We start from the raw sequence: 20275 nt of genomic DNA, 5'->3' as shown, positions 1-20275 counted from the left end.
AGACAAAGGGAGCGAAGAAAGCAGCAGGAAGAGACGGCGCATCACCATCCAAAGGGTCTTTGTATTTTGTCAGCTAAACATGAAAAAATTAAGATTCACCAACGTCATGTTTTGGGGCTGGACGAACAAAATAAAATCGAGAGGAACTAGTTGACATGGAAAACATCAAGCCCATCCTTCATTTTTGCGAGTGTTTTTTTTTTCTCGTTTGCTTGGCAGAAATGTATTATGACATCATACTGTTCAACTCTCAACTCAAAAAAAAAAAAAAACGACAAGCCCCCGCCCTCTCCCCCCTTAAAGCCGTCTAAAGCAGTCTTTTTATCACAGTTTTACTTTTACATCCCTCCCTGACACCACTTATTACGCACCGCAGTTGTGTCCTTCAATGAATGCTGTTCGCCTCATGCCACATGACACATCAACACGGTGAAGCACTTTCTAAATGACACTATTTACACCTCAGGCTGAGGAGAGACTGTTCGGCCCTGGTTAATGGAGCGACAGGCCTCCCATGAGAGTTTAAACCGCAGCGTGAGAGGATGTTAGCAGAACACCGACAAGCAGATGTCATTTGACTTGATGTGATGCGGCTAGTGTGGGATGGCGAGCAGAATCCTAGCGGGAAATCTGAGGTGCATGGGAGGGGGTTGGTGAGGGGAGGGAGGCAGTTTGGTCAGTAAGAGTTAAAAAAGGTCCATCAGGGGGCTTTGCGTTGCCCATAAGACTTGATCTAGCTGACATCAGTGTCTAGAGGCAGCTACAGGAGGACTCTACGACGCAAGATGCTAAAACTCCTCTATGGTGAGGCAGATGAACTCTTGGATGCACTTCCTGTACTGTTGCTCAGTGGGGCTGGTGATGGGGTATTGACCTGGTTGTCCCAGGGGAGCTTCTGCCGCTCGCATCTCTTCATTCATCCGCGCCAAACGCAGGCTGAAAAGACAGACGGGACAAAGACCGATAAATGAGATGAGGAAGGGGATTTTGCTTCATTTTTTTTTCATCGCATCCAGGTATTTATTTTTTTTTTTTTAATACTGTCCATTTTCATCAGGGTCATAGGTGAGCTGGAGCCCACCCAAGCTGAATTTGGGACAGCAGGTATATTTGATCGTACACTATTCACATCTATTATCTGTTTACAGTATTATCACATCTATCTGTTGCCAGCCAATCGCAGGGCACACAGAAACGAACAACCATTCGCACTCACACTCACACCTAGGGACAATTCAGAGTGTTCAATCAGCCTGCTACGCATGTTTTTGGAATGTGGGAGGAAACCGGAGCACCCGGAGAAAACCCACGCAGGCCCGGGGAGAACATGCAAACTCCACACAGGGAGGCCGGAGCTGGAATCGAACCCGGTACCTCTGCACTGTGAAGCCGACGTGCTAACCACTGGACTGCCGGGATGTTTATTTTTCTATTTTTTTTGTATCATATTCAAATTTGTGTATTTTAACAATGAAATATTGGGATTTGTATTTACAATACATGAATCCACAACTGAACAAAAAATAAAGCAAGAATAATGAGCGGAACCAATCAACTTTAAGAAAACCCAGTTGGATTAATGCAACAAATTTTATAAGAGTTGATCATGTTTAAAAAAAAATAGTAACTTCAGCGGTTCAGATTAAAGAAGGGCTCACTTACAGGGTGACGATGTCTGCATTGGCCGCTTGCACGGCGATGCTGAGCGGATCGTAGCCCTGCTCGTCCACCTCTGTCTGCGACGCCCCTCTCTTCAGAAACAGACACACCTGGCTGTACAACGACACGCATTTAGTCCCATGAAATGGACATCAAGTAGGAGTATTCGCTACTTCCAAGAAGAAAATCCCTCAGTGGCACATCTCGTCTGTGTAATATCATACCCGGTGTGCCCCAGGTAGGTGGCGTGATGCAGCGGGCCTCTCCCTCTCATGTCCCTCTGGTTGACATCGGCTCCATTCTGAAGTAGGAACTCACAAGCTATCAGAGAGCCCTGACGGAGAAGAAAAGTAGAAACGCGTCAATCATAAATCCACGTCGCTCAGACTACGAATGACAAAGTTCTTCTCACCCCCATCACAGCCTGTATGAGTGGCGTTTTCCCATCCTCTTCCTCACTCGGAGCGTGAACGTCGGCGCCGTGAGCCAGCGCCTCCGCCATGAGGGGCAAATTGTGCAGGCGGGACGAGCGGTGGAGCAGCGCGCCGGGGTGGAGCTCCCTGGGATCCTCGGGGTCTGATGGTACTTCCTGTTCAATTTCTACCTCACCACTGGAAGACTCCTCCGATTCCTCTTCTGGCGGACAACAGCAGAAAAAGAAGAGAAACGAGTTTCATGACTTTGAAAAAACACTGCAGATGAATTTGCAATAAATATTACTAACCAGCCCCTGGGAATGAACTCAATTGTAAAAGCCAGACATTTTGTACACTATGCGTCCAATGTTTTGTTCTTGGAGTAAATTGACTTGATTTGACTTTCATGTTGCTAAATACCCTTTAGGTGGTTCCCATAATTCCCCAAAAGAAACCAATTATGGTGAGAGTACGTCATGACTATTCCAATTCACACGACTATTCCAATTTCCCTCTTCATGATATCACTTCGCGGCGAACCGTCAACCCGAGAATCAATCTAAGCGGTTTTAAAAAGTCACAGTTTCAATAACTGCTCATATTACTCATGTTACCAGTAATGAGGTCTTTTTGATTTGATATTTTTCCAGGGCCCAATACGATTGGCTGTTTGCAAAGTTGAGTAAACGAGCCGCCACTTTGAAGTCAACTGGAGGGGAGTCGCCTTATTTTCTCTTTCTCGGCGAGCAGAGAGAGGAGGGGTGAGCAGTTACGCACAGTGGAGGAGGAGGAAGGGGGATAGCGGGAGGCTAGATGAAAGAGACACAGTTACAGTTACTTCCCCAGATGCCTTTAGGCCGGGCATGTCCAAAGTCCGGCCCGGGGGCCAAATCCGTCCCGCGGTCGAATTTCATCCGGCCCTCAGGCCCCTGTCATAAAATCAGTGCCGTCTGGCCCGCAGTTTGGGCGCAATGGAACACGTGTTGCATTGACTGAGGTCTCGTAGACTGGTGAGCGATGTTTCATAGAGTACTGCTTCCCTCTAGTGGCTAAATGAGTAATAGCATTCACTAAATGAGTAATAGCATTTAGACACTAGAGGGCATCACTCACGAGTTAACAAGACATCACTCCGTGTTTATATTGACTGATATGTCATATTTCAAATGATCCTTGCAGTTGTGGATATGTGTATTGCTTGTTCATTTCCCTGTTGTTCGAGTCAAAGGTTTTGTGACTATTGAAAAGTCATGGTGATACATTTTATGTTTCAAATCAATCAATTTGCACTCAGGAGACTTCCGTTTAAGAAAAAGTCAAGTGAATAAGCAGTTGCATGTGATATACCCGTTTCAAATGAACCAAAAGAAATTCTTAAGATTGTTGAAATTAAAATAAAAATGGAAATGTGAAACAGACTGGCTTACTAAAATTTGTTGAACAATATTGTTGTTCAATGTAAAGAATGTCAGCCAAGGTCGGCCCCCCGACATTTTACCACATAAAATCTGGCCCCCTTGGCAAAAAGTTTGGACACCCCTGCTTTAGACTAATGTGCATTGTCCTTCACACGCAAAAAAATAAAACATGATGCCAGCATGTACTAGTTAGTCCCAAGGACATGAGTAGCCTGCCGGTCTGCTCTACAAATAGCTCACTAGCGACACTGTCACTTGCTATGACGATTAGCACTCATGTTTATATGTGAACGTACCTTCTTCTGTGACGCTGTCCACCACAGAACCAAACACCAGGATGTCGGTGCTGCCGTCAGTGCTTCCTCCCAAACCGCTGTCGCTGCTCAGGCCTGCGGGGCCAAACCACGCCAAGCCACGGACACGTTAATTATGACATAAGGTGCCTCTTGTGTGCATAGCGCCATCTTTTGGGGCCCTCGAGCACCAGCGTTTGCTCATCTCTGCTTTTATTCCGCCTTTACAAGGTCGAGTGATGCAAAGTGAACTTACTGCGCGGTCCCGAGCCTGTGTCGAAGTAGGAGAAGAGGGAGTCCAGCTCGTCTGGACAGAAAAGGGAATCCCGGCGAAACTTGGCTGCAGCCGCTGCCGAAAGTTCGCAAGAGTAATCGAGAGAGGTTGATTCTGGAGCCGCTCATCGTCCCAAAACAGCCACGAGGCTTGTTGCCCCACTGACCTGCCGAGAGATTCGCAGGCGAGGCGCTGCCAGGCTCGTAGCGATGGTATTTCCTGCGGGCTTTGTTTGGCGCCCGAACTGAGCTGTTGTGTCGCTGGCACTTCTTCACGGTCCACGGTCGCGACTTCCTTTCACCTTCCACCAACGCCTCGCTCCCACTCATCTTCTTTAGGAAGCGCTTCTCCACATATTTGGACTTAATCCAGGCTTCTTTTTCCTGTCTGGAGTAACAAAGACACCATAGTGCACATTTTAAAAAAACGTTCATTGTGAGAGAATGGCTTGCGCAAGGCTCAAACGCCGACCTTGTGCTGGACGGTCTGGGCTTTTTCACCCCGAGCTCCTCGCAGGCTCCCTCATAAATTTGATTGATCACAGTGTTGCCTAATTCACACATTAACTGAAAACAAGAGCGGGAGAGATATGCGTTACAGAATGTTCCTAAAAAAAATCGTAAGAATCTTCAATATTATGAATCGCTGTTGTGTTTTAAATTCACATGGAAAGTTTCCAACTTTGAAAACGGATGGAATTTTGTAACCCGAAGTGGGACGAACATTAGAAACAGAAGAACGGCTGACCTTGAGTAGTTCCGGTTCCCATGAGTCAAGGGTTAGTGATCGCACTTTAGAGCAATGGACGCCGAGACTCCTGGTAAAAAAAAAAGGTAATGAGTATTTTTTTGTCATTTATTAGTAAAAAAAAAAAAACTACACGTTCCTAGTAGTGAAAATGAAAGAAACGAAAGAGTCTGTTAAGCCCATCGGTGCAAGAATAATTTCCATACTTCTAGTAAGACTTTCGAAACCAAAAATCTGGAGTGTGTCTGTGGCGCTCACACAGACATACACACATGCAAAAAAGGATTTCAAGTTTTAGAACATATTATTCTATTATGCGAGAGTTCATGTGTGTTTGTCTACATATATGTGAATGGGCTGGCAACCAGTCCAGGGTGTACCCCTTCTAGCAAAAAGTCAGCTGGGGATAAACTCTAGCTCACCTGTGACCCTACCGCTCAATACTCTAGAAAATTGATTATTTTTTATTATGATAATAATAATGATAATAATAGGTCTTGTTGTAGGAAGGTGAACCTGTGGATCCCCGAGCACTCGATGCACAGCAGCACGCCGAGGTTGATGGAGGCCCAGCAGGGAGCGCTCTGGCCACAGTCACAACACAATTCATTCCCCGGCAGGTTCTGCACCCTCTGGAGGAGTCCCTCGCCCCCTCCCCGGACTCCCTTCTCGGCCCTTTCACCCCTGTCTCTGGGTTCGCTGGCTGAATCGATGCTGCTCGTGGAGGGCGAGGCCGTGCGATCCAAACGCTATGGAGACAAGGAATCACAGTTCAAACACGACGCATCGATTTAATGAGCGTCGTCGGTAGTTAAGGACTACGTGTTTCGCCGAGTCATACCTCAATGTAGTAGTTGTCAGCGATGTCTTTGTAAGCCGAGGCGATGCTTGCCTGGACCGCTTGGATCCACGCCTGCCTCAGCTTCTCGGATTCAGCCTGTAGCATGCAGCTCCTACAAAGGTGATGGGAAAACAACTTTTCACATGCTACATCACTGAATTGGACAATGCCGTTTCTTCAACAAACTGACTTTAAGATTCGGTCACTAGGGGCATCGCTGATGATTTAGTAATTGGTTGAATCACAAAGAGTCCTTTGTTGCGCAAGTGAGAGACTTAAAGACGCGACAGACATTAAATTTGTGAGGCAACACGAGATGAGTCAGCAACCGCAGACAACGCTAAATTACTGTTGACAGCGACTTGCAATACAACTAATACGAGTAAAGCCAATGAAGAAGAGAAATGTATATATGTAAATGATAAGTTGTGAATCATTTTAAAGTACATTTTCTGTCCTTATTGGGCCACGTTGTACATAATTATACTTACTTGGTGGGTGAAACCACCTCGAAACAGAATCTCCTCTCGTTATCTTCACAGGGTTTGACGGAGCACAGCCTCAGGTCCTCCACGACCACAGTCAAAGAGTCCTGAGAAGAGGAGCATCACAATCACTAAATTGGTGACAAATTAGAACCGAAACTTCATCGCGAAAGCTCACACTATTGAATGAGATCATTTACAAAATCCAATTGTACCTTCAGTTTCTTTTGGTAGACCAGCTGGCTGTTCTGGATGGAAAACCATCGCCTTGCAGGGAGAGGGGGCATGAAGTGAGACAATCTTTAGAACTTATAGTGAGGGAAATTCACATATGATCTCAATAATGACTCTAAAATCTACGGATAAAAATAAAGAGTTACAAAATTTGAAACAGAACGAAGCATTATTGGACAGTTGACTGCTTCAGTATTGAAGTTACCGATCATGCGATATCAATACAGTATCTTCAATTCAGATTCTGTGAGGCAGACAGAAATGCCTCCTTTGGCATTGCGTTTCACAAATCAAGAATTGAGGAAAATGCACGATGACACAAATCTCACGTTAATCCACATAACATCTGTCATTTGTCTATAACATTGTTGTCGGTGTACCTCTGCAGAGGAGCCAACACTCCGACAACGAGAGCACCACTGCCACCTACAGGAGTGGCTGTGCAATTACATTTTATTCTAGTAATGCGGGGGCATCACATCACGCCCAGCTATTTGAGACGGACTGCCGTACAGTACTACACTTTACCTGTTCCAGGTCTTAAAAGCATTGCTTGCTCTCTTGAAGAGGTAGCCTTCCATGACCACACCATTGGGGGCATCCACATTGAACTCCAACTTGGGGTCATCGTAGGAAAAGTCCTGTGGAGACATGTTCCTTAAAATTACAGCTGAAATATTTGGAATCAAGTTCCTGATTCATTTGTAAATGAGGAAGAGAAAAACAAAACGTGGTCATACATTGGACGCTTAGCACAATTCAATGACGATTTCGAGAAGAGGTAAGATCATACGCGGAGTCTGCGTTTAGACAACAATTACAAGCTAATTGTATATTGAGAGAGGATGTTGCGACTGTTGCGCCTATTTTCGACAGCGTCTCCATTGTGAGAGATGGGTGACTCAAAGGAGGAGTGAGCAATCCGTTTAGGCGGCATTTCCATCCGTTTCTCAGGTTACCTTTCCACATTGCAACACCGACTCTGCGCCTATTTATTTATCTCGTCACCCTTTGAGCTTCTGTCGACACAAAGCGGCAATTCCGCAGAGAGGATTAAGTCTGGGAGCCACTTGCTCAACGAGGTGGATGACAAAGAGACGGAAAATGAGAACGATGACAAAGATAAGGCAGCTCCAAGGTCAGGTTTTCCTTTTGTTGAGGAGATTTATTGGACCAGAAACAGCAGTGTCGCAAAAATGTTATTCTCAGTACAATGTGGCTATAGTAACAATGCACTTTAAAAATGCTTTTAATGTGAAGAGTCCCTTCCATCACACATGCAGTTATCTCCCTCTGCATGTTCAAGACCATGTCACACAGCCTTACCGATTTAAGCCTTACTATACAGTGATTAGCCTATTTTGAGACTTGTATGACTCGGCTAAAAATGCTAAAAAGTGGACAGCATGCAGTCGACGACCTTCAGCCACTACCTTGAATGCCAAGCTTCCATTCGTTTACACTTGAGAAATGGCAGTTCAGAAATTAGTGAGGTGATTCCTTGATTGTCGAATTTAAACCTTTTGTGAGGCAACAGTTGAATTCAGTTTCGATTGTTTCTTTTACCAAACTTTTTTTTTAACTACAGTACAAACAAATCAACGTGTAACTTTTTAAATGCTATTCTTTTATTATCCATCTATTTTTTAATGCACATTTCCATCAATTCAATGTTATTTTGTGAAACCACTCGACGAAACAAAATGGAGTAAACGTGGCATCTCATTTTTATTGCGCAATTGCAGATTCAGAAGTTGCTGTTGTTTTTTTAAAAAATAAATACAGATAAAGTTACAAGATTTGAATAACCCAATGCAATGAAGAGCTAGGACATAGACAGAACAAAACAAGTCAACACAGATGTAACAATATACTGTATACCCCGAACGAGTTTTGTAATTCTCCCACTCCCGCTATGCCAAGCGAAAGGAAATAACTTTCCTCACCAGTGGATAGCTCAACCGTCCGAGTATCTTCATCTTTACCACACTGACATCCAACAGCATGTTCAAAACAAGTTAAATGAAATAAAATGAATGTGGAGGAGAGAAGAGCATCTACGCCATATCTCGCACGTCGTTAACAAGTGCAAAACTCATCGATCGAGAATAATAGCAGGCCACTCGTGCTGTATCTCCACTACCACGTGCTGGTCTGCACGCTACCCCGCCTTCTGCAAGTGACACGGGTGCTCATTTCCATACAGCTGTGAGGTCCTGGTGCCCCCGTGACCCCGTCGCGGCTGCCGGATAAGTGGATCAAACATTTCATCGCTCGGCCGCACCTCCCTTTGTCAAGCCTGCGGCGACATCCTCACTTTTATGGAGGAGTCGGCTTTCCATTGGCTTTCCATCTGTGGATGTGACAACTGTTCCTGCCTAATCAAGCTGACATTATGGCTCCCCTGCACCGGCGTGGAGCCCCTCGCTTCCCACCTTAAATCAGCCGCAGGCTTGAAGAACGCAGCACACAAGTGGCTCAAGGATTGCTCTCGGACTTCTGCGGAGTTTGCTGATGAGCTGATCATTTGGATCCGGTGTGTCGAAGGCGGGAAATATCGAAAACGTGCAGGACAGCATATTTGGACACCCCGGGCCTAATCAGCCTAATGGCAAAACTGCATGTCATTTTGAAGTTATTGCCACAATATCAATACAAAAAAAAAAAAAAAAACATGCTTGCTAAAGAATTTAGGTTTTCTTTCCGTCTGTGGGTATTCTCAGAATTCTAAATAATCGAAATCCAGAAAAGTTGAATTGAGGCAAATGGACTCTTTCAAAATAAATTCAATGCAATTATGCTACATGGCTAGCAAGTTGGAGCCTATCCCAGCTGTCTCCGGGCATTAGTTATTCTTGTCGCTATTTGCAACGGTGAAGAACTGCTTTGTGGTGACTTAATTTAAACTAGAGGTGATCGCATATATTTGTATTGGATCATTCAGTGTGCCTAACACTGCGACCTCTGAGTGGATTTTTAGCCTTTCACATGCCTAAAATTACTTTCCCTCATTTCAATCGAAACTTTTTTTTTTTTGGTAAACTGCCTCGGCACATGCAACAAAGTTAAAAAGCTGGAAAAATGGAGGTATGGCAAAGTGAGGCAACAATCCCCTGGGAGCCACAATGAAGTCACCGCTGCACAAAAGATGCCAGTGAAAGGACAGCAGGGAGGAGTTTATAACAAATGGGAGGAACAAGCAGCAAACAAAAAAAAGGGGGTGGGGGGGAGATAGCTCGAAGGGTATTTTCTTTTTGTCAGCATTCCCTCACCTGCCACCCCGTTTTCAACTGACATTGTACTTCAGCTCACTTCTTTTATACACCACATCACAAAATAATAGCTTGCATCGAGTATCAAGAAAGTCGGCTGTCTTGTGGCTGCAGGTTTCGCTTTATGGGGGCCAATGTGTCGTAATGGCTCATGGCGGACATTCTCTGCTGCTTTTCTTCCATTTCTTTTGGCAGATGTTTTCTCCTGTATGAGTGTTTGAGGATGTGAAAGGAATTTTTGTCGCAGGCCACATTGTGGTTGAGAGCCTTTATCACCGTGAAACCAGATAAATGTTTCAAGGCGTCAGCGTGCACACAGCAAAATGACTAAACTTTGAAGAAAAAATGTTTGTTTGCACGCTGTTCAATTCAGTGGAGGTTGGTTTGCGATAAGACCTCAATAATATTCAACCTGAAAGCAATTTGCCACATAAAAGAATGTGGCGGGCCAGATCTGGCCCCTGGGCCTGATGTTTGACACCTTGTGTGTCATCTGGACAGAACTACTGAAAATAATGAACGCTGGTGTATTGAAAACAGGGGGAGTGGCTCCAATGCACATTCATGAATTTAAAAAAAAAAAGTCGTGTGAAATTCGACTCTTATTTTTGAAGCCATTTCTGATCGCTTATTTATGTCTTGGCACAAAACATCGTCGCCCTAGCGCATCTTTGAAACAACCGAGTGGGCGCATCTGGCACATGACAACTTCTTCACAGCCCTATGAGTCACTTGGGATTGAGCCTCGTTACCTTCTTCTGCACAACAAATGGCTGCATGGAAAAAACAGATTCTATCGCTCCGGCTTGCTGCATCTTCTAGACTTTAAAAAAAAAAACTATTTCTGTTGCATTGCTCTTATCTGTATGATTTGTACAAGCAAAAAAAAAAAAAACATTAGACAAGGGTACTCTGATACGTAGCTGATTTAAGCGCTTAGTACAGCTCCACATTTCCTCGTATAAAAATGCCACCGGACAGTTGACTGTAATTCACTTGCCCTTACACTCACCCTCACACGCATGTGTGCTAATACCATCTGTTGCGTTTGGCTAGGAGAAGAAGTGGGTTACGGCTAGACTGGTGCACAGTCACATCTCTCCAATCTCCAGTGACCTTCTGTCCTCTCGTTGGTGGCCCACAGTATTTACTCAGCCCAAAACTACGGACCCAAATCAGAGTCGGGCCAGATGCGCTACTACTCAAGAGTAACAGTCCCATTCCGGCCTCTGCTGACATAATCCCAATCTGTGAGGTTTATCGGGATTAGGTTTTGCATTATCGTTCACTCTGACAGCTCAGCTCGAAGCGGCTCTTTCGGCGGACAATCCGATTGATCACTTGGGAAAAAAAACAAACAATAATATTAAGAAAATCAACAATCGTGCATAACAATAACTAAGCCTGTAAACCAACAACAACAAAGAAGGAGGGGGATTTAAGTACTTTCAAATATGCGACGAGAAATAGCATCTGTAACAAGAACTGCCACCTTTTTAGAAGAACAGCGTAAAAGGAAAATGCTCCCCTGACACAATGAGCTCGGTTTTCAGAGCCAGCGCATCTGCAGCTGGCAGAATCTGATTTCTTTGGTGCCAGTGGAAGGCTCGCTGTGGATGTCTGCCGATTTGACCGACTGGTCCGTGCCAAAATGGGCGTTCCACTGCAGCAAATTTGGAGGTGTGCCTTGCGGAGTGACAATTTGGTGGCGGAAAGCCATGCTAGTGTAAGCCTTGGCGCAGGTTCAACCGCTGTTCCAAAGTGAAATCTGTGAAGTTGGTCGATTGGGGGGGGGGGGGGGGGGACGGGGGTGTCAGCCCCACCAACATATTTAAGTTGCCAGCCGTTATTACCAGCTCATTCTGTGTTCAATTAATACACACTTATGTTTTTAGTTGCCACATTAAAGCAAGAGCAGTGACGATGCTCTTACTCGCGATTACGCAGTAACGGTGCCACCAGATGGCGCCATGATGCCACGCCGGACTGTGAGTGCACCGAATTTAAAAGGAACGAGACGATCCCCTTTGATTGATAGTGAGTGTAGTGAGCTGTAAACACTGCTACGGTGGCGCAGCCCGTCCTCCGTTTGATCCGCCGGCCTGTGCTAACTACCGGTAACCTCTTTGTGGTGCAAAGTGCACGGAATGGAGCCTAAATATGTCTTTGTAAATGAAAGCTTAGATAATTCCAGTATCTCTGAATACAGTGATGAGAAACGAGGGTGCTGTGGCACTCCAGTGTGCTGTGAGAGTTCAACTTAATTTGCTGAAAACATAGTTATTATCATTAATAAATCAATATTTAATGCAAGCAACATGTAACAACAGGCATAACAATGAAATGCGCTTCCATTAGACGGCAGAAGGTACAATCCACTGGCTGTCAATTATACAACAGCTTAAGTCCTGGCTTTCTGCAGCTTTGTGTTCAATTAAATATGAGACGACCATCCTTTCAGTATTCATACTGTCCATTTTGTTCCATTTTGGCTTGGTGCGATTCTATTTTTCAAATATAAAATGGGTGTCTGGGCTCAACAAAAGTTCGGAAAGACTTTCTTAATATAATATGGTCCCTATCAGTCACTTACCAATCATTGTGAGAGTTATAGGAAATGCAGTGTGTCAAAAAATTGTCATCACAAAGACATAATTGAGTGTGTGTGTGTGTGTGTGTTGGTAGTTGTTAATCAATGCGGAACAGATTGAGTGACGGATCTATTTAGAGCAAGTTTATGGAGGGAGTGACCGAGTGATGACCATAAACCTGAATGAATGGGTTTGTTGCAGATGGTGTGTTTATGTTTGTGGTGGTGTGAGAGTGCGCAAGAGAGAAACATACACAGACACACACTCGCACTCAACCAAAAGAGGTCGACCGGCCAAGCAGACACAGACGTGCACACATGTTCGGTGAAATCCTGTTGCCAAACCATCATCATCCTAAAGACCGTTTCATTGGAAAGGTGACACAAAAGTGCATAGTCATCACATTGACTTGTCTCAAATTCCCTCAGACACTCATGAAACGGTTGCACAAAGGTAAGTACTAAAATGTCTTATCCATCAGTGTGTAACATCTGAATTGATTCATGTCCCGCCCGATACACAAAGACAGGGCCCCGCATGGTTCAAGATGGATGTGTTTAGTGTGTGGGCAAAACAAACTCACCTGCATCAGAGTCTGAAGAGGAATGGGACCGGTTGAAGGCAAAGGGAGAGAAACACACACATTGCATTAGATCACATTTCGATTTTTTTTTTTTTTACACACCGAAATGATCATTTTAAAACACTCTTGCAACTGCCATACAGTTTGCCTGTAGTATACCGAAGAACAAAGTGGCAGGTTTTCCACACGGATCATGTAAAATGTTCACAATGTAAAGGGAGAATGTCTCGACGAATGTTCTCAACTCCTGCTTTTATGTTGTGTTGAGCAGCGCTGTTGTTTGAGCTTAGACAAAGCCATGTTCACTAAATCTGGCAAAGAAGCCTTCGCTTGGCAGTTACTTTGATCAGAGGGATGCGATAAGTCAGGCAGAAAACCTATTGGTCCAACAGATGGATTATCTTTGTGAGGCATCGCAAAGAAAAGAAGGGCTTATATTCGGCAGCCTCACCCATAAAATACATCAAACCGCCACCGTGTGAGCCGCTTTTCCGTTTCGAGTTGACCAATGAGTTGAAAAAGAACAAATGGGATGGAAATGCAGCACGCGGAGAAATGATGAGTACTCGGCGCTTCCGAGGAAGGAGATCCAGACCAAGTTATGTCTGACGTCACTTAAGCTTATTGTTGAAGCCCTAAGTACTTAACTCATTCACTCCCAAAGACGTTTTTAAACGTCTTTTCAGGCTTGGTCCATAATTGGCTGGTACTGAATGAGTTAAGGTACTGAATGTAATAATACTTGAACTGTATTTAAACACACACCTTGTGACCATATTTAACAGAAAAATCAGCAAATCGGCACGTGATTGCAACAATTACAACAATAACAACAAATTTGATATGATGCAGCAAGGAAGTTCAGAACGTGTTCTTCTCTCACCCTTTGCTGGATGAGGGCATGCTTATGCTCCAACTCCCTCTTCTCCACTGCTGAGTCGATGACAAGTTGATCGAGCTGCACAAAGCAAGAGTAGAAGCGGAGCAAATCAGACCACGGTCCATGGAAATGGAAGCCACATTAATGGTGAAACTTGAAAGAACTAGCAGATGCTTTGACATCTGGAGGGAGCAGATTAAAACCAGTCATAGAGGCAGGCTGGCTGAGCCAAAGGAGTTCTGTTTATTTGGCATGTTGGTGGTTTTCCTCACCTGGGCAGCCAACTTTTTCATGTAGGGGTCAATCTCATCCAGAATGTTGAAACCTTGTTGGAAAAGAGTGTACTGCGCACGCATGAAAGACAGCATCTGCACAGAGAAGCATTCTGTTGTCATTTCCAAAAACATGTACATTGGAGGAGTTGTACCAGTATGCTCATGTGAAACCGAAGGGAGATAAATGTGAGTTTCTCACCGCATCCAGGATTTCAAACTTCTTTCTGGCCTGAAGCACATTAATCTGTCAAGAAAAGAACACAGCACTTTAATTAATACAGCTCATTTAGTTTAATGGTTTCATTTAAAAAAATTTTTTTGCCACAATTAAAAAGTGCCAGAAATTCATGAAATGAGGTTGAGTAGCCGTGGAGCATTAGCGCCCCCTTGTGGACATTTTTGTATGACAGCGTGCATGTGGCTCACCTGCAGGACATAGTCCAGGGCAAGGTGCCTGAAGGCTTTGCGGCTGAGCACCAGAGCTTGCGTGGCCTCCTCCGCCTCATGGACCTTGTTCCTGGGGGCCTGGGCGTTCTTCACCTGAGCCAGCTCCATGTCCTCTCGCACGCGATCAAACTGCTTCTTAGTATCCTTGAACTTGCGCACGTCACTTTTGGGGAAACGTGGCACACTTGAGTCGTTGGAGGCTTTTCACTTTCATAAGGTGTCACCCATGCATTTTTCATATCATTTATCCTCCTTATGAAACTTAAAAGACATGGAAACGTACTATATACATCATTTAGGCCATAAAGGAAGCTCTGAATTAGAAAAATCCAATCTATAGAAGACTTACTCTTTAATGAAAGCATGAAGCTGCTGCTTGATTGACCTCTGAGCCTGGTCGAATAAAATCTGTGGAAAAACAAGACAGAGACATGATTCTCACACCAAGTACCACTTCAATAATAATTACTTATTATCATAACGACTAAATACAGTACAATTAACCTGTGTATCCACCTGTTGCCAGTTACAAAAAAAAAAAAAGAACGGTAGATATGTGTTCAAATAAACTGGCCCAAACAACACGTTTATTTGTGAGTAACTTGAGACAAGACCGTCATTATTTTAGTATTCATACATTTTCTCTTTTTTTTAAATGCATTGACATTTTTATCGTGTGAATCATGTTTGGGGGTTTTCCCGGGTATCTGCAGCTAGCACTCAACAACGTCATGAGGGGGTACAGTACAAGCTGTAGTTTATAGGTCTACCACAAGATGGCGATCTAAACTTGTAGCCCTTGGAAATGACGATGCATGTTTCGTGGGAGGAAACGTGAAGAAGATGAAGGCGCATTGATAGACACGGGAGAGTTCAAACATATGTAAGGAGTGTCTGTGCAAGCGGTTCAGACGAGTAACAGACAGATGTGTGCATCACAGTAAGGGCTGAATGAAGGAGCAAAATATTTAATGGCGAGCCTCTCAGGATAAAGCAGTGCAGTTGTTCACATCTACAAGAACAAGCATATCGTTGAAGTCATACTGTACTCCCATGACATTGCCAATCACACCAAGGCGTTCTTATCTTAAAAGGCACACTTTTATTGGATTCCATTACATTGCGTAAGTGTACTTAGCATTGCGGCTGGTGAATTTATGTCTTAATACTAATACTCCTCCCTGTTAGATTTAGTGGAATTACACATCACATTCGTGGACAAGATCGGCACAATATCATTCGAAATGCTGATTACAGTTTAGTCCTCATGAAAAATCAAAACACTAACTGAGATAACTGCAGAGAGAAATGTTGCAAATGGTGGGAAAACAGCATTACTGGGTGACTGTTGCAATGGACAATCCCAGTTAACAAGCTAAGCTTTATGTGTTGGGGCGGTTCGAAGCGCTTGACAAAACAACCTCTGTTTACCAAATAAAATCCAATTTTACGTGTTGTCCTGGATCGCTTGTGTTTACTTCAAATGTCTCTTCCTGTTTTTCTTACGGAGGTCAGCAAATAGGTTGTTATTCTATTGTCTGGCAATACAAATTCAAGAGACAGGACGATTAGTGCCGTGATGGGAATGCTTGGTACTTTCCACAGTGGTGAGGTTGCCAGCCCACTCAGAAATCTAAAGCAGCTCCATCCAAAAGTCATCCACTAGTCCAAAAGTTCCACCCAAACCTGTTTTCGATTATGGTGTCCTGCTGGGCGTGACCCCCACATATCGTCATGTGAATTTGGGTTGACTCAAAACACTCGTGTCACGTTCAGAGACCCTCCCTGCTTATTTCTGCGCACGACAGGCAGCGGTCCAAGGATACGCAACAGCTGCTGACAAGCATATACCATCTGTTCAAATAGACAAATGAGTAGAATTCATAAAGTTGTTTTTGGGGGATGGAGGGGGATGGCAATAGCTATGAAAATTCAGTCAGTTCCTCAACTTCTACAAAAAAAGGGCAAAAAGGATCAACCACAAAGTCGGCCATCTGTACTGTACTTAAAGTCACTCATTTTTGCAGTAAAAAAAAAAAATTAAAACACAGTGAAGTTAAATCCAAACAGTATAGATCACCCTAGCGCAGTGGTCACCAACATGGTGCCCGCGGGCACCAGGTAGCCCGTGAAGACCACTTGAGTAGCCCGCCAGTGCCTGGACATTGTGATTTGCTAGTAGAAATTATGATTTAAAAATGCAAACATTGGCAGTACTGTGAGACATTTCGAAACACGATCAAAGTCTGACAATTTAAATCATCAAGTATTAAAAATAACACATCCTCATATTATTGAAGGTATTTTGGACAAATATGTTATTTCAGACGTGTATCAATTTGGTAGCCCTTCACACAATCGGTACACATGAAGTTGCTCTCACCCTCAAAAATGTTGGTGACACCTGCCCTAGCGGGTTAATAATATGTTACCGCAAAATAGTGATTAATATGTTTTCAAGATAGATTTGACAAACAACCATTAAACCCGTTTCACGCTTAAACTAAAGTTTGACTATTCATTGGATATCTACAACACATATTGAGTCTAGCTGTTCCATGTTAACTAAGATGGCGTGCCGTAGCGTGATTCGAGGGTCTAAAAACGACGATCAGCGTATTTATGACACCACCAGCTGAATTAAATCCAATGTTGCAGCAAACAGAAAGAGCGATTAAATCTAACTGAGCTGATGGATCCTCTTGTGTTCAGCGCACATTGAGTTGATTTGAAAAGCCTAGAGAGGTCAAACTGGATTGACCCTTTGCGAGCGAAGGAAATTGAGTCAAAGAGAAGAGAGATACAGTAGGACAAATGTAAGACAATCGTTTATTGTCATTGTTATTCGTCTACTTAGGGAAGTTTAGGGTTTTTGAGTTGAGCTAGCAACAGTACGCTAAAATCAGAAGCTCCCAAGGACAGAACATTGTCACTAATTCAAGAAGTAACAAAGAGCACACGAGATGCAGAAGTGCATTAGTAAATGAGAAGAAAAAAGCAGAAGATAAAAGCCTCGCGCAGGTTTAAAACATTAAAAAAAAAAGGGAAGCTCGTGAATGCAAGTAGCCGTATGCCGAGCCACAAACAAGGCACTGTCATTGTTATCAACAATTCAGCCTAATCGCCATATCTGGTTCCTATCCTATCCTCTGCAACGTTTACCGGGCATGTTAATTCCGCATATTATCAATGTCAACACCAGAGGATGATGACAATCTGTCATCCATGTAATTCTTGTAACTGCATTTTCAATGCTAAATGGGCTTTACACTGTTACCACATTCACCTACTGATGACGCAGCATCAGGAGCAACTGCGGGTTCAGCATCTTGCCCAAGGACACTTGGGACATGGTGGCAAATAGCCGGGGATCAAACCACCAACCTGCGGTTTGGGAAACCACCACTCGACCATTAAGCTATGCCACCCCGTACGCAAGAAATAGGTAACACAATTCCCACAAAGACATATTTCTTCCGTCCTGACCCCCTGAGTCATGCCAAAAAGTCCAGAATATGATTGTGTGCGTGTGTTTTCAAGCATGTGTGTGCAATAGTTACATTTTAGTTATGTTACACAAGGAACGAAGCATGTGGTTTGAATCAGACACATGCGCGCGCACATCCACTGTCACTGAATAATGTCACAACTCCAACTCTGCGCGTGTGAGTGCGTACATAAAGTGTTTTAAGCGGAAGTGGATGTCTCGGCATGTTAAGAGGACGTGGACATGTGTCCCTCTGTACTGGCTGCCCTTTTGGGGATAGGAGACAAAACGCTGCTTCATGTTGATCATTCCGACTTTGGGTGCAATGTTATATGAATGTTGAGAGTAGGGCTTAGCATACGGCTGAAGCGTGTTGAAATTGAAATTCAGTTCTCACCATATGGTAGTTGACGATCTCCTGGAGGCTTTCGCCGCATTTCTCAAGGCAATCCTGCGTACACAAGCACATTCCCGCATTTTACTGTACAGTATGCGAAGCAAGTAACTGATTTAAGGCTCGCGGCAGCGATAAGGCTAAAGTCATCGAAGCACCCCGACCCTTCAAATGTTTTCCTAAAACGCAAGCGGCGTTTTTCAGCCGTGTAAGCACGAACATCTCCCGTCCGTATGCGGTTGCGTGTCACGCTTATGACAGCTGGACGGCTCCTTGTCTAGACAATATTGTTTATGGAGCTCTGCTTGTTTGATTCATGTGGGGAACCGCCGGAATGTCCTGTTCGAGTCAGACAGATGAGAAGGTGACCCCGACCTACATTCGTACTTTGTATGTTTGTGTGTGTCCGACATGGCGACAGAAGCGACGTGTGCTCACTCACCGATACCATCTCTTCTTTCTTGCACTGCTGAGACAGGTCCTTGATGCCGTTGACAAAGAGCTTGTTGGCGCTGACGTAGGCCCTGCCGGCCTCGATCATCCCGCTGCACAGCTTCACCAACTGAAGGGAGCAAATCCAAAAGTGGACCAAAAAAAAAACAAAAAAACAAGGATGCGCTCTATTTAATTAAAAAATTCCCTGCTTTACACAATGCGACACTGGGATGATAATAATAGTCACACTGGTTACATAAATCAAACAAAGCTTTGGTAGACTGGCAGTTACAAAGAAAACACACACCTGAGTTGTGGCACAACTCAAATCACATAGCATCACTGTTGGCCAGCATTTCATTTAGTCATTTTTTTCCCTCATAAATCTAGATGATTGGTCGAGAACACTGGTGTCAAACTCAAGGCCCTCGGGCCTAATCCGGCCCATCACATCATTTCATGTGGCCCCCCGAAAGAAGATCATGTGTGTCAAATGGCATGATCCTTGCTAAAAACATGTCAAATGGTGATGTGTAATAAATGAAATGGAGATTTTGAATCATTTTGTTACCTAGAAAAGTAAGAATGTGATAATAAAATTAAACGTTTTTGTTCATAACGGCCCTCCGAGCGAACACATAACTGAAAAGTGGCCCGCGACAAAAATGAGTTTGACACCCCTAGTCCAGAATGTTATGTTTTCAATCCACACATGTGTATGTTATTTGTTTCCAAGCAATTGACTCAAGATGGCGCTATTACGTAAGGGGTGCCGAATTTAACTGGTTTGCGCAGTGTGCAAGAATACATCATCACATGGCACAACTGAATCCTTTTTCTTCCAGGTACCGGCATATATTTACATTACACACAAATTTCACACGAATGGCATTTGTAGCCCGTTGCACAATAGTGAGGGATGATCGTCTTAAGTGTAAACAGTCCATGCTCAACATCCTGCACATTCCAACTGACATTCTTTGAAGGCACTCACTTGTGCTTGTCATTTGAAAGACGCAGACTGGCCAAAGAAACACTCCTAAATATTTACAAGCGTACTGGGCCACTCAAGTTGTTTCTTTGCCAACTCTTTTTTTTTCACTCCAAAAGTGTTGTTTTTTTTCTTCATTTGTGGAATTCACATCCGCCAAACTGAACACATAGTATTCGTTACTTTATCTCGAGTGTTTGGTTCTAATAATATACTGCTCAGGAAAAAAAGGGAACAATTAACCAGCACAACCTAACTCTCACTAATTATTAGAATGTTAAGGCTGAACAAAAGTAAAACTGAATTGGTGTTACTTGTTGACTATGATTTATTTCTTCAAGCAACGAAAGGCATTACATGTACTCATTTAAGCGCGATGATGTCACTTTTGACAAATACCAGAAATAATGTCCTGTTTTTTTTTTGTTGGTTTTATTTGAAGGGGGTTGGAGAAAAAAAAAGGGGGAAAAAAGCAACCCTCCCAACAAAAGCTGCCGATTAGGTAATTCCAGACTAGGAATTCAGGCAGTAAAGTAACTCAGCAAAATGTTCC

At 43.8% G+C, this 20275-nt stretch overlaps 1 protein-coding gene across 3 annotated transcripts in view; it reads right to left on the bottom strand.

Annotated features, from left to right (window-relative positions):
- Positions 1 to 20275, bottom strand: part of acap3b (ArfGAP with coiled-coil, ankyrin repeat and PH domains 3b) — a 50605-nt gene that overhangs the window by 4664 nt on the left and 25666 nt on the right. For all 3 annotated transcript variants that reach the window (XM_052076518.1, XM_052076519.1, XM_052076517.1), the window contains exons 3-24: positions 18739 to 18858; positions 18300 to 18353; positions 14765 to 14823; positions 14395 to 14578; positions 14168 to 14212; positions 13966 to 14061; positions 13697 to 13771; positions 12814 to 12825; positions 6896 to 7008; positions 6349 to 6400; positions 6140 to 6240; positions 5649 to 5760; positions 5324 to 5556; positions 4808 to 4877; positions 4532 to 4626; positions 4227 to 4447; positions 4043 to 4135; positions 3790 to 3882; positions 2072 to 2295; positions 1884 to 1993; positions 1663 to 1773; positions 875 to 936 (exon numbers count right to left, since the gene is read on the bottom strand). In XM_052076518.1, coding sequence (XP_051932478.1) covers positions 875 to 936; positions 1663 to 1773; positions 1884 to 1993; positions 2072 to 2295; positions 3790 to 3882; positions 4043 to 4135; positions 4227 to 4447; positions 4532 to 4626; positions 4808 to 4877; positions 5324 to 5556; positions 5649 to 5760; positions 6140 to 6240; positions 6349 to 6400; positions 6896 to 7008; positions 12814 to 12825; positions 13697 to 13771; positions 13966 to 14061; positions 14168 to 14212; positions 14395 to 14578; positions 14765 to 14823; positions 18300 to 18353; positions 18739 to 18858 — 2335 coding nt within the window. The remainder of the gene's footprint in view (positions 1 to 874; positions 937 to 1662; positions 1774 to 1883; positions 1994 to 2071; positions 2296 to 3789; positions 3883 to 4042; positions 4136 to 4226; positions 4448 to 4531; positions 4627 to 4807; positions 4878 to 5323; positions 5557 to 5648; positions 5761 to 6139; positions 6241 to 6348; positions 6401 to 6895; positions 7009 to 12813; positions 12826 to 13696; positions 13772 to 13965; positions 14062 to 14167; positions 14213 to 14394; positions 14579 to 14764; positions 14824 to 18299; positions 18354 to 18738; positions 18859 to 20275) is intronic.

This window comes from Hippocampus zosterae, chromosome 9 (genome assembly GCF_025434085.1).
Source record: "Hippocampus zosterae strain Florida chromosome 9, ASM2543408v3, whole genome shotgun sequence".
NCBI classification, from domain to species: Eukaryota; Metazoa; Chordata; class Actinopteri; order Syngnathiformes; family Syngnathidae; genus Hippocampus; species Hippocampus zosterae.
Note: the sequence above shows the minus strand (reverse complement) of the source record. Positions and strands in the feature narration are given on the sequence as shown.